General features: G+C 42.8%; 1 protein-coding gene across 3 annotated transcripts; it reads left to right on the top strand.

Annotated features, from left to right (window-relative positions):
• The first annotated feature begins 1,152 nt into the window (after positions 1–1,152).
• On the top strand, positions 1,153–11,430 carry LOC127769313 (disease resistance protein RPM1-like). Of its 3 annotated transcripts, XM_052294854.1 has the most exons (3): positions 1,153–1,287; positions 5,174–6,496; positions 8,366–11,430. In XM_052294854.1, the coding sequence occupies exons 2-3, from the start codon at positions 6,487–6,489 to the stop codon at positions 11,092–11,094; spliced, it is 2,739 nt and encodes a 912-aa protein (XP_052150814.1). In that variant the 5' UTR covers positions 1,153–1,287; positions 5,174–6,486; the 3' UTR covers positions 11,095–11,430. The 3 variants fall into 3 exon arrangements, with proteins under 3 accessions (XP_052150814.1, XP_052150815.1, XP_052150816.1); XM_052294855.1 differs by lacking the exon at positions 5,174–6,496 and having other exon boundaries at positions 1,154–1,287; XM_052294856.1 differs by lacking the exon at positions 5,174–6,496 and having other exon boundaries at positions 1,154–1,287; positions 8,282–11,430.
• The last annotated feature ends 1,996 nt before the right edge of the window (positions 11,431–13,426 follow it).

Below are 13,426 nucleotides of genomic sequence, written 5' to 3'. Positions count from 1 at the left end.
GGCAGTTGTCGTTGAGGGAGGGGAGGAGGCGCTCGGTATCAAGGAGGGCGGGGAGGCGGCCGTCCTCGTGGAGGCCAAGGAGGAGGTAGCCGGCGGTCATAGGGGGCGGACAGGAGGTGCTCGGCATCGGGGAGGCGGCCATTGTCGTGGAGACCAAGGAGGCAGCCATCGTCGTGGAGGCCAAGGAGAAGGCGGCGGTAGTTGTCGAGGGCAAGGAGGCGGTAACCGGTAGTCAACAGCGGGGAGGCGGCACTCGGCGTCGACGACGAGGAGAGAGAGAGAGAGGTGGGCGGATCTAGATCTGACTGAGAGAGCGAGAACTTATTTTTAAAATTAATTAGGTTTTATCTTTTTTTTTCAGTTTTCAACCATTGCTTTTGGACCATTAAAGGTAGATGTTAAGGTATAAAATATTTGAATGAAAAATGCCTTTCAAGCAGTCCCACAAAATCAGTTTAGAGAAAGTTATGGTGGGAGTGACAAACTCACTACCACCAGCATAAAAAACATTACTTTTGTACTATTAAAGGTAGAGGTTAGAGGTACAAGATATTTGAATGAAAAAGGCCTTTCAATCAGGTCTCACTCTCACATTTCAGTTTAGGGGAGTTGGTGGTAGGAGTGCAGACAGGAGCCGATCTACAACGGGAGCTATGGGGTCTTGAGCCCCCACTACCGGCGTACGTTGTAACCACGGGAGTCCGCATGAAGTCACCACTAAAATTTTCTGTCATGCATCCATTAGAAGATGAGGCTATAGTTTTGTATAGTTTGTTCAGCCCCTCCTGTTAGTCCTTTCTGATCCGCCCCTAGTGACAGAACTCACCCCACTGGTTTTTTAAGCAATATATAGATGTAGATATTTATAGTAATGTAGAAAATGCCATCAATTCAATGAAGGCATGCATGTCATGCATCCTGGGAAGTGGGACCTATTACACACTAAAACAAAAGTGGATGCTAGCTAGTAAGGATGAATCTGATAGAGAAGAATATGATGAAGAATAGAATGTTGATGACCCAAAGTGTACCAATAATGTTGATTATGCGTTTATTATTCTCAATGAAACTTGCCCACTAGATACAACACAGCCGTAGGCCTGAAGCCTTCAACGAATATTTCATAATAATTGAGAGGGGGCAAAACGAGAAAAGTAGATATATTTAGAAGGCTTGTTGCATCACGATCTGAAGTTCGGGTCCATATTTTCCTTGCTACCAACATCAACCGGCTGTTCTTCCATGCATGAGCTAGTTTGAGTTAGCTATCTTGATCTACAACTCAAGGTACCAATTTTACTACTGTTTTACAGCATCATATCTACGCTAGCTGAAAGAAATTTTACAAAACTGTATTGATTTCATTGTTGCTGAAGTTTCTGTCATTCTGTGGCAATTTTGTTCCCCCTTGATTATTCCCTTTCTTGAAATTTACTCATAGACCTGCAATTTTTCATTCATATTTAAAATTTCTTCCAAGGCGGAAAAGACTCCTGTCGGTTTCCATGTTTTTTTTCTGGGTAGTGCTTATAACCTATACTCACCCCGGTCATTAATATATTTTGCTTTTAACACCCTATGTTATGTTATAGCGTATACTTGTCATGCAACACTTTCACATTATAGACATGAATGTATGTACCGTATGTAGCATTTTTATAAAGCTAGATTGAAATATCTTTGCTCTAAATAATAAAACAGAATAAAAAAGAATTAGGTGTGATATATCTAGCCAGTATTTGTCAATAAAATATAGGAAAAAGTCTTAATTATCCCCCTCAACCTCTGACATAGTTTGTTTTACCCCCTCATTTTCAATACCGGACGTTTCAAGTCTCAAACTTTTTAAAGCAGACAAATTACCCTCTAATATATTTCGAGACATTAATGGTCCTACATAATTAGAGGTGGATACTGAGCTGGCTCGGCTCGGGTCGGCTTAGCTCGGTCTGATAACGAGCTGAGCTATCCTAACGAGCTAAAATCCTAGCTCGGCTCGGCTCGGTTGGTAGCTCGAGCTAGCTCGTTTAGCTTGCGAGTCAATAAACACCAGTGACTCAACAAAAATCTTTTGCTTCAAAGAAAATATCAAAGATTGTGGCTGCGAACAATATTTTTTGTAATTGCATAATAGATCAAACAACCGACAAATCACAAAGTCTTGCCACAAAATTTTTGTACACATCAATTTGGAATATTGCACCCATCAACAGAACCGAGCTTATAGATCTGAAAGCTTCGTTATATTGGAACCAAACAAAAAACCAAGCAGACATCCTAGATTCTTCCTAGTGAATCCTAGGCCAACCAAAATTAAGCAGATCAACTTGCCGAACTGACGAACTGCCGACGGCGACGAGGACAACAAGCTTGAACTTTTGCTCTTGATTTGGATCTCCTGGCGCCAGCAGTGGAGTCGCAAGCTCCTGCAGCAGGGCCCTGCTTGTTCGTGCTGCTGCCGCTGCCGACGAGGACGGCGTGCTTGTGTATTTGCTCCGGGACTCTACACTTGCCCTCCTAGATGGCAGACGAGGACGCACGGCGCGAGCGGCAAGCCTACGAGGGGGAAGAGCGGCGTCGGCTCACCAACAACCATTCTGAGATAAAAATATATCTTCATCCCTATTCCTCACCCTTCAACCTGCTTTTCTCTCAGTGAGCTCACCAACAACCATTCTCAGCGGTGAGGTTGCTGGTCAAAGAATAGGAAGAGAAGGTGGACGACACACAGACAGTGGGTGGGAAGGGTTTGACTGGGACGAAGAGTCGAGCATCCCGAGCTTCTCCTGCAAGCAGGAGGCACAGATGCAGGCGCTGCCGTCGGCCATACCGAAAACCTCACCCACGCTAGGTGGGTACAATTGCTCGCGTACTTTAATCTGTCCTGGTCTCCCACCACCACAGCCATCACCATGCCTGTTGCCATCTCCTCTCGGGCTGGTCGTCTCAATCTTTGATCTACCACTAGCTGCATGTTCCAGAGAATTGTCTCGCCATCAGCTTCGCTGCAGGTCTACCACGAAACCCTTCTAGGAAGTAGGAACTCCACCGGCAGCAAGCCTCCAGTTTTTGCACGAGGGCCCTTTCCCCCTCCTCTCCATCAGCCCCATTGTCCCTCCTCTTCGCACCACCGGGCACCGGCATCACTAGGGGCACACCACTCCATGGGACCATATTAGCTTGACCAGATAGATCTAGGCTTGCCTGGCTCACCGTGATCAGACCTGACGGAGAAATGAGGGGAGTAAGTACGGAGGAAGGAGAGCGGCATCCAGCGGTGAAAAGGTCACAAGGAGGATTGCAGAGCGGAGGGGATGGGAGGGCTCAAGCTCTAGCCCGACTACCTGCCCTGCCCTTTTATTGCCCTCATGGCCAAAGGAAGAAGATGAGATGAGTCGACGCTGATAGGAGGGTCCCACTAGCCTGATAGGGGAGGGCGAATGAAGTGGAGGCTGACAAGCGGGGCCGATGCCATGTGTGCACTTAGGACTAAAACCCCCTCGGATGGACTTAGGGGGGTAATTCGTCCGGTTTGGATAGATCACAATTAAAAGTATCTGGTATTGTAGTTTAGGGGTGTAAATTAGACAAACGCAATAGTTTAGAGGTAAATCGGAATTCATCCTAAAATATACTCCCTCTGTTTCGTACTTGTTATTCTAAATATTTGTCATTGTTTATTTAATCTTTGAATATTAATATATTTTAAATGGTATGGTTAGATTATGATTAACGGAATCTTAATGTTTATTTATAGAATGCAACAGCTTATTTTTTTTTCAAAAGAAACAGAAGTGATTTAGTTATAAATGATGTCAGGTGACAAGTACTCCCTTTATCCCACCAAAAGAGCATTCCTAACATGCCAAGGTAAAATTAATGGAGAGAAAAATGACCAAAATGTCCCTTATTATTTAAAAAAGTAATAATAGGTAGGTAAAGGGAATAAAAGTTCTTATTTTATTTGTGAGGGTAGGTAGGATGGTAGAAGTTGGTTTTTGTGGGACAAAATTCAAACTCTAGAAGTTGAGTTTTTTTTAAGGACGGAGGAAGTATCATTTGGGATTGGAGGGAGTATATACATCTCACTTATTCCAGTCTCCCTGATTAAACATGTATGCAAATAACTTGAGAAAATTATATGTACTTCCCAAGCACCATGGTACATCCTAGCCCCAAATAATAACAACATTAGTCTTCTCTACACGTTATGTGGATCCATGTTCATATAGCACTCCACTTACACTTTCATCCTCAGCTCATATAAAAGGGTTAACCCGCATGTATTATGGTTGGAGTGAGGTGGGTATACAAGCAGCTCCAGACTAATCTAAACTCTTCATGTGGGACTATTCCCATTAAACAAACACTAGTGTCTAGTGGATTTAAATTGAAACAGAAACACACATGGAGCAAAACAGACTAAATAGAATGAGGTATATTACAAAGGTGCCAGAGATAACTACTAGGTTAGATAAGAAGAGAGAAGGGATAGATATAAAGGAGGGTTCTCAAGTCTCAACAAATATAACATTAAAAGTCACATGCATCCTGGTGAGCGAGGAATTGAACTTATTGAAAAGTAATATAAGTATAATCAAGACTAATAAATCAAATTAGCGCTCTGAGCTGCATTTATTATGAGACCAGGAGCTCTGCAAATATTGTCGAACAACTAAGTCTTAAATTTATGATGACAAAGTACTGAATTATTTGGTTATATTTATAGATAAAGAGAGGAAAATATGGTCATAACAAAATGCAAATAGCTTGGAACAACAATTAGTTGCAAATACAAATTACAGATATCATCTCCTTGATCTAGATCTTTGGTTAGTATCAAATTGAATGTACGGTGAATACGTCAACTATCGTTGATCCTGATCTAATTAATAAATAGCCCAATAAATCTAACCAAATGAACCCAAATGAAGACATCAGAAAAATGGCAAAATTTATTGTCCTGAGGATCTTAGTTCGTGGGCACGACAAAAGTTAATTTTTGGAGGAAAACACTATCAAAATTTGTCAATTTGCTGCTAGACACCACATCTAATAAAATATTTATTTAGGTTTATGGAAATAATTTGAAATGTTAGAAATGGCACTAGCCCAATTGGATCAGATTATTTCAGTTCCGCTCTACTTTCCCTTTCTCTCCATGGTGGTGCAGGCCGAGGAGCACAGCAGCATCAGCGTCATGCCCGATCTAGCCCTTGATGGGCCAAAAATCAAAGGGTAGACCGAGAGAGACAGTGAAGTAGTGAGGTGGTGACCACATTGGCTTCAAGGACATGGAGCGACGAGCGAAGCCCTGTCATGTGAAGCGAGCATGGCTGGCCAGCTGAGAAGAAAGAATATGAAAGAGTCCCAAGCACAGCAGCCCTTGTATGATTTTGAGATCAATCATGTGGATGTGGTCCTCACTGTCGAGCGCTTGGAAGAAATAGCATGGTTGGGCGTGAAGCATACTATAACTTGACAAGCGGCGAGAGTGCGTTGTATGCGTGGAATGTGCTCCGGAGGTGCAGTGGCTGTGCATGACGGCAAGCAGTTGGAGCGCAATCGGCGAGTAGGCCCCTAGCATGAGTTTAGCCCACGTGCGCACAATTCATCCCCAAGTAGGCTGTGACATTCTCAGATGATGACCTAAACCGGGACACCTAGGCAATCTCCAGAAGCAGGTCCTGCACCTATGGTAGTTGGTCCATGGACACCGTCTCGGTACACCTGAGTAACAGTTAAGCAGCCACAGCACCCACATCTTCACTGATGCCTCCTCGTTACCCTACCTAGCCACCGCTACCAACCCAGCTTCCCCACGGTGACTATGCCATGCAACTGCATCCTTTTCCACCCTCCTCGTCAGCCACCGGCCTTCATCGCTGTAACGTTGGCACCACGGGCACGCGACAAGACTCCACGGAATATCAAATCATTGCTCACAAGCAAATGGAAAGCAAGCATGAGAGAGGATAATATAACTAGTGTGGCCAGGACATTTCTAGCATTTGACGTTTCCTGCTCTCCTCTTTCAGTGAAAATTAAAAAAAAAATCCAAAGCTTTAGGATTCTAAACTTTGCAGCAGTATTGAGATGCACCTCATAATTGATTTCAAATTTCACCCTGCAATTTCAGAAACTTCCACTAGTTCAGTTCTTGGGGTCCCCGTAGTCATCCACTCATAAAAAAATATCAGTTATTTGGTGGAAATTAGTCAAAAACCATGTTCCGCGTCGTCGTCTCCTCTCCTCGAGCTAAAATAGCGCCTACCGGCGGCGCTCACCTGGACACCCCATCATGCGGTGGTGCTGCTGCCCTCTCCCACGGTGAATCAGCTGTGCCCCCCCTTCCTCTCGGCCCAGCCGTAGCAAGTGCGGAGCCCTCCTGGCTCGCGGCGATGTTTCTTATGCACACTCTCGGTGCAGTGGCGAGGTATTGGAGTTCGGGCTTAGCCGGATGAGCGTCCGCCGCACCTGGCGCCAATGGCTGCAGGTACCTAACTCATTCCTCATTTTCCTTCCTCTGGCACCAGCTTCATTCGGGGTATTGCTCTTGGATGCAGCGAAATTTTTTTCTTATTCAAAGTTTTGTTTTAATCTTCCGGTAGAGTGTTAATTAGCAAATATATGTCCCCACGAGCCCATGTTGATTTCTGCTTTCTCATCCTCATTTTTTAGCAATGACCAATAACAAAGCCAATATGTCCACTATAGATATCCTACATACAAGATTGAATCGTTGCGATTACAACTTAACCAGATTACCCAACATATCATTAGCACATGCTGAAACCTTAGATCTTGTTTTTTTATCCAAACCCAAAATCCAGTTCCTAAAATATGATCAATGTTTTTGGGTGGCTGTAAACCATAAACTATATGAATAGTCTGCCAAATAAAACTAGTAGCAAACTGTTACAGTCAATGAAAGAGTGTTGTGTAGCCTCATCAGCACCATGAAAACAACATATTTTACTACCTCGTCATCTCCTTTTCACTCAACTATCCTTGGTTGGAGTAACACCTTTTCACAAGTACCATAAAAAACAACTCTACTTTGCAAGTTTCATAAAGTATCACAAAGTTGTTCGATGTAATATGGAATTTTTGCAGTACATCAAAGCTCAACGCGTTGAATAGTTTAAACCGTCCATGTTGTTGAAGATTTATCGTAGCTACTTTGGGCAGTAGATCTTGCCAAGCTACCAATTCAGGACCAATAATTGCCCTTCAAAAAGAAATGAGGATTTACACTTGTGTGATGCATTCAACTACTCTTATTTACATAGATGGGTATTTAGTCATTTACAGCCTTATTGTTTGCCGGGGCATGACAAGACAATATATGGTTGTGTGAGGATGGGGCCCCATGTAAGGACGTAGCACCATGGGCTCTACTTAGCACGCCCAACTAATAAATAGTATAATAATGTATGCCCTAACATCATGGAAACAAACGATACTATAACATTAACCAATCTGACCTAATTTCTTAGGCTAATTCCCTGGTGGTTAGTATGACGGATGAGTATAACTAGTAGTGCTACAGTAGCTGATCTTAGACGTAAGACCCATAGGCCCATAGCAAGTACAACTTCTTTATACAATTCCTTATAAAAAATGCAACTCTAGTTGTTGAGACATCCAAGAAAATGAAAACCCATTTCTAATTTGCATCATTTATTCCATTGTTTCCACAGCCTGCTAGAAATGCAAAATAGATAGCCTGCACGTCATCTGGCAAATAAAATAATTTTGGAAGCATACTATCGGTATCTCTAATAACGTCCTTAGGAGTATCAAAAGTCCAATGTCCAATTGATTTATCGAACATGCAGGAAAATAATAAATTTCCAAACAGATTTAAAGCTTTATAACAAAAGAAAAGGTACTGGAGAAAGATTGATCTCCTATGTTACTTTGATTGGTGGGAAAATTGTTGTTTTGTAAACATAAAGCTGAAACCTTCATTGCAGTTGGGTTCTATTGGATTTCAAATCCAAAATTATTATTTCATATTTGTAATCTAAATGTTGTATTAAAGATATTATCTGGCTTGTTAATTAGCTTTCATTTGCCAAAACTGCAAATTTGGTCTGTTTCTTGTCTGAAACACAACAAATTACCAAATTGATTTTTTTTAATTCGCATTAGATCGGACATTTTCCTTTAATATATATATATATATATATATATATATATATATATATATATATATATATATATTTGATTTGCTATATGATGGTTTGATTTTCTACTTATTGAAATTAATAATTAGGTAACGCAAGAAGGCTGGATGGAGTTTTACTGAGTCCTGAATCTTGTTCCTGCACTGTGTAACATGAACTTTTTTTTTCCTCAGCACAAATGGCAGAAGCAATTATTCTTGCTCTATCAAAGATTAATAGTACTTTTGGATTGGATCCCACAAATATTGCCAAATCTGCAGTATCCAAGCTATATCAGAAAGGAAAGAGTTTGGCGGAGTTACCGGGGAAGGTTGAAGAAATAAGAATGGAACTAACAACAATGGAAAATGTCATAGAACAACTAGATACAGCACATCTCACTGACAAAGTTGTCAAGGGTTGGATTGCGGAGGTACGAAAGCTGGCCTACCATGTTGAGGATGTAATGGACAAATACTCATATCATGCTCTTCAAATGGAGGAAGAAGGGTTCCTGAAAAAGTACGTTGTCAAAGGATCACATTATGCCATTGTTTTCGATGGAATTGTTGCTGAGACAGTCCAGATTGAGCAGGAAATCCAAAGAGTTATAAAGCTGAAAGATAAATGGCTGCAACCATCCCAGCTTATCCGTAATAAACATTCTGACTTTGAAAGAAAGTGGTCACAAGGCTGCTTGCCAGAGCTCGTAAAGGATGAAGATCTTGTGGGGATCGAAGGCAACAGGATGTTATTGACTGGATGGTTGTACTCAAATGAACTAGATAGCACAGTGATAACAGTATCTGGCATGGGTGGATTAGGAAAAACTACCATTGTTGCCAATGTGTATGAGCGTGGGAAGATCAGGTTCCATGCTCATGCTTGGATTGTCGTGTCACAGACCTATGACGTAGAAGAATTGCTGAGGAAGGTACTCAGGAAGATTGGATATGCAGATCAAGCACACTTGGATGGTATGGATGTTCATGACTTAAAAGAGAAGTTCAAAGAAAACATAAGTGATAGAAGGTGTTTGATAGTGTTGGATGATGTCTGGGATAGAGAAGCATACAACCAAATACATGATGCCTTCCAAAATCTCCAGGCAAGCCGCATCATCATCACTACACGGAGTAAGCATGTGGCAGCATTAGCTCTACCAACACGTCACCTTAAACTCCAACCTTTGGACAAGGTCGATGCATTCAGTCTCTTCTGCAGAAGGGCTTTTTATAGCAGGAAGGACTACGATTGCCCCTCAGAACTTCTAGAGCTGGCTAATTCAATCGTCGATAGGTGTCAAGGCCTACCTCTAGCTATCGTATCTATTGGGAGCCTGTTGTCCTCAAAGCAGCCGATACAGCATGCTTGGAAGCAAACATACAATCAGCTACAGAGCGAGCTAGCAAAGAGTGATCATGTACAAGCAATTCTGAACCTAAGCTACTATGACTTACCAGGAGACCTCAGGAACTGCTTTTTGTATTGCAGCATGTTCCCTGAGGATTGCCCCATGCCACGAGACCACCTTGTACGACTTTGGGTTGCTGAAGGATTTGCTGCAAGAAAAGAAAACAACACGCCAGAAGACGTGGCTGAAGGAAATCTCAATGAACTGATCAACCGGAATATGCTGGAAGTGGTAGAGACAGATGAACTTGGTAGGGTTAGTACCTGTAAGATGCATGACATTATGCGTGATCTGGCTCTTTTTGTGGCTAAAGATGAGAGATTTGGTTCAGCAAATGATTCTGGCACAATGATGCTGATGGATAATGAAGTCCGCCGCTTGTCAATGTGTCGTTTGGAGGACAAAGGTGTCTATAAAGCTAAATTTCCTCACCTTCGAACATTAATATCAGTTCAAACAATTTCATCCTCCTCTAACATGTTGTCCTCAATTTTCTCTGAATCCACCTACCTCACTGTCCTTGAGCTGCAAGATTCTGAAGTGCCAACAAGTATAGGGAATCTGTTTAACCTAAGATATATCGGCTTAAGGCGCACCAAAGTCAAGTCATTTCCAGAGACAATTGAGAAACTCTATAATCTCCACACTCTAGACATCAAGCAGACAAAAATAGAGAAGCTACCACGAGGGATTGTCAAGGTCAGGAAGCTACGACACCTTTTAGCTGACAGATGTGCTGATGAAAAGCATTCAGATTTCCGGTACTTCACTGGAGTTCAACCTCCGAAAGAGCTATCCAACTTAGAAGAGCTGCAGACACTCGAAACTGTGGAAGCCAGCAAAGATTTCGCCGAGCAGCTGAAGAAACTTACGCAACTGCGAAGCGTATGGATTGACAACATAACTGATGTTGATTGTGCAGTTCTTTTTTCTACACTATCAAATATGCCACTTCTTTCAACCCTGCTTCTTTCCGCAAGTAGTAAAACTGAGACGCTTTGCTTCAAAACCCTCGAGCCTATTTCAGGGAGGCTCCACAAGCTAATTGTCAGAGGGCACTGGGCCAATGGGACACTGCAATGCCAATCATTTCAGGACTGTGGGAGAAATCTCAAGTACTTAGCTCTAAGCTGGTGTCATCTTGGGGAAGAACCCCTGTCACTGTTAGCATCACATGTGCCATACCTCACCTTTCTAAGACTAAACAGGGTGTATACTGCAAAGACATTAGTTCTTTCTGCAGGGTGTTTTCCAGAGCTAAAGACACTCGTTTTGAAACACATGCCGGATGTCAACAAGGTGGAGATTGAAGACCGTGCCCTTCCACGGATTGAAGGTTTGCACATTGTGTCTTTGTACAATGTGAAAAAGGTACCTGAAGGCATCGAGTTTCTTCGCTCCTTGAAGAAGCTATGGCTGCTGCATCTACATAAGGACTTCAACACTTACTGGGAGAGCAATGGAATGCACGAGAAAATGGCGCATGTACAGGAGCTCTACCGCATCTAGGAGTGACATATTTTACTCTTCCTTCTGCAGTAACACGTACTCGTGCCAAGATGCCTCTGCACAGTACTAAATAACGCATCTTGTCCTGCCCAATTAATCCTTAGCTAATGTGCTATCAATAGATTTGTGGAGTATTTGGTAATGTGCTATGCTATTTTTTTTTATTTTTTTAAATAATCCTGAAACATTGGCTTTCTCCTCTGAGAAAGTCCCTCTTGGGAGTATATTGGAAGATATATAATATTTTCATGTAATATGCTGGATCTACCAATTGAATTGTATAAGGCTGTAAACTACATGTTATAATCCATACATGCATGTACCTTGCAATATAAGAATCAGTACTGACATACCATCTCATCATATTGTTTAGCTTTCTAGAGGGTTTATTACTATCTTTTTGTTTCTCAAAATGGATAAACCATATATATGTTTGAAGCAATGTCGACATGATCAACTCTCTTCCTGTCACATACTCCCATACATCCCTAAAATTCTAATTCATATCGACTAACGATGTTGTTTATGAAATACTGTCAATTCAAAACCTTTTTAGCATATCAGAGACAACTAATCGATAATATATTCCATGGGAACAGTTCTCTCTATTGTAGGAAGACATTGAATTTTTCTAAAGGGTTGTCGGTGAAATCTCAAATATTTAGCTCTAGGCCGGTGTCGGCTTGGGAAGATCTACTATTGCTGCTAGCATAACATGTGCCATACCTCACTTTTCTAAAACTAAACAAGGCGAATACTACAAAGACATTGATTCTTTCTGCAGGGTGTTTTCCAATGCTGAAGACACTCGTGCTGATGCATATGTCGGATGTCAACAAGGTGGAGGTCGAAGCTGAAGCCCTTCCACACATTGAAGGTTTGCACATTGTGAAAAAAGTATCGGAAGGCATCGAGTTTCTTCGCTCCTTAAAGAAGCTATGGTTGCTGAATCTACATAAGGACTTCAACACTTACTCGAAGAGAAATGGAATGCACGAGAAGATGGTGTGTGGACAAGAGGTTTGCCGCATCTAGGAGCAACAATTTTACCTTCCTTTTGCAATAATATCTATCTACCTACCTATAACTAGTAATAAGCCCGTGCTAACGCTACAGCGCCATTATATTTATAAAGTAATAAAATTCCATCATAGGCTCTTAGCAAAAGTAATTTTTGCATAATCAATCCAAATGATTTATAATTCAATTCATGTCGCATATAAAATATACTCAAGCCAATCTATAACCATTCCATCAAACATGAAAGTTACACATTAAACACAAATGTGTGATCCTCCTCATTGAACCGTCGTTGGTATCGAAAACCATTCCCATGCACCTTTAAATATCACAAAATATTGTCATACATTTGCATAACCACATAAACACATTATACGTTAAATATATAGCACTAAGGATGGGAAACAACTACTACTTGTATTTCCTCCAAACAAACACTTCGGATGTAGACCAGCTAGACTCCGTGATCCCGTTCCGTTGGGATTGTGTCAGTGTCACGATGAAATAATGGTTATCTACCCTATAGTTGAACAAATGGTTTTACTCATTCATCATTCATCATTCATCATGTCACACATCCAACGGTCCAAATCCCTTGAATCTGACGGTTCCGATCGGCCCATGTCTCCCCCTCACCCTCCCCTCCCCTCCCTGCACGGCCGCATCCATCCCCTCACGCGCAGACGCCGCCGCCTCCGCCCTCCTCTCTCTCTCTCTCTCTCGCTCTTCCCGCATCTCTGTCGCACTCACCCGACGCCGCCGCCTCTGCCCCGCCCGACGCCATGATGGACCCCTCCTCCTCCGCCGCCGCCGTGCTGGCCGCCATCTCCTCCGCGGGCGCGACGGTGGCTGGCCTTCGCTGGCGTGGCGACCGCGTACATGCTGCGTGCCTGGTTCGCGGGAGGGTACTACATCGTGACCTACACCCTCGGCATCTACATCCTCAACCTCCTCATCGCCTTCCTCTCGCCCCAGGACGACCCCGAGGTCGCCGAGGAGCTCGGCGAGGGGGGGCCCGTGCTCCCCATCAGCGCATCTGACGAGTTCCGCCCTTTCGTTCGTCGCCTCCCGGAGTTCAAATTCTGGTTCGATCCGATCCGACGCAATCCTCTTCCTTCCTTCTTGCAATCCAGCTCAAATTGTGGGATCCCTCTTTTTTTGTGAGCCTATTGGTCCTGCACTAATAAGAATTTAAATGCACTCATGAGAGAGAACGGGATTATGTGTTTTCCATCTTCTCTGTTCTGAAACAGATTGGAGGCAGGTGTGTATGGTGGGTTCAGGGAGCTTGGTGCCTGTGGAAAGGTTGACG

This window comes from Oryza glaberrima, chromosome 4 (assembly GCF_000147395.1).
Source record: "Oryza glaberrima chromosome 4, OglaRS2, whole genome shotgun sequence".
In the NCBI taxonomy this organism is placed as follows: Eukaryota; Viridiplantae; Streptophyta; class Magnoliopsida; order Poales; family Poaceae; genus Oryza; species Oryza glaberrima.
The sequence above is the reverse complement of the archived record's forward strand: the minus strand, read 5'-3'. Positions and strand labels throughout refer to the sequence as shown.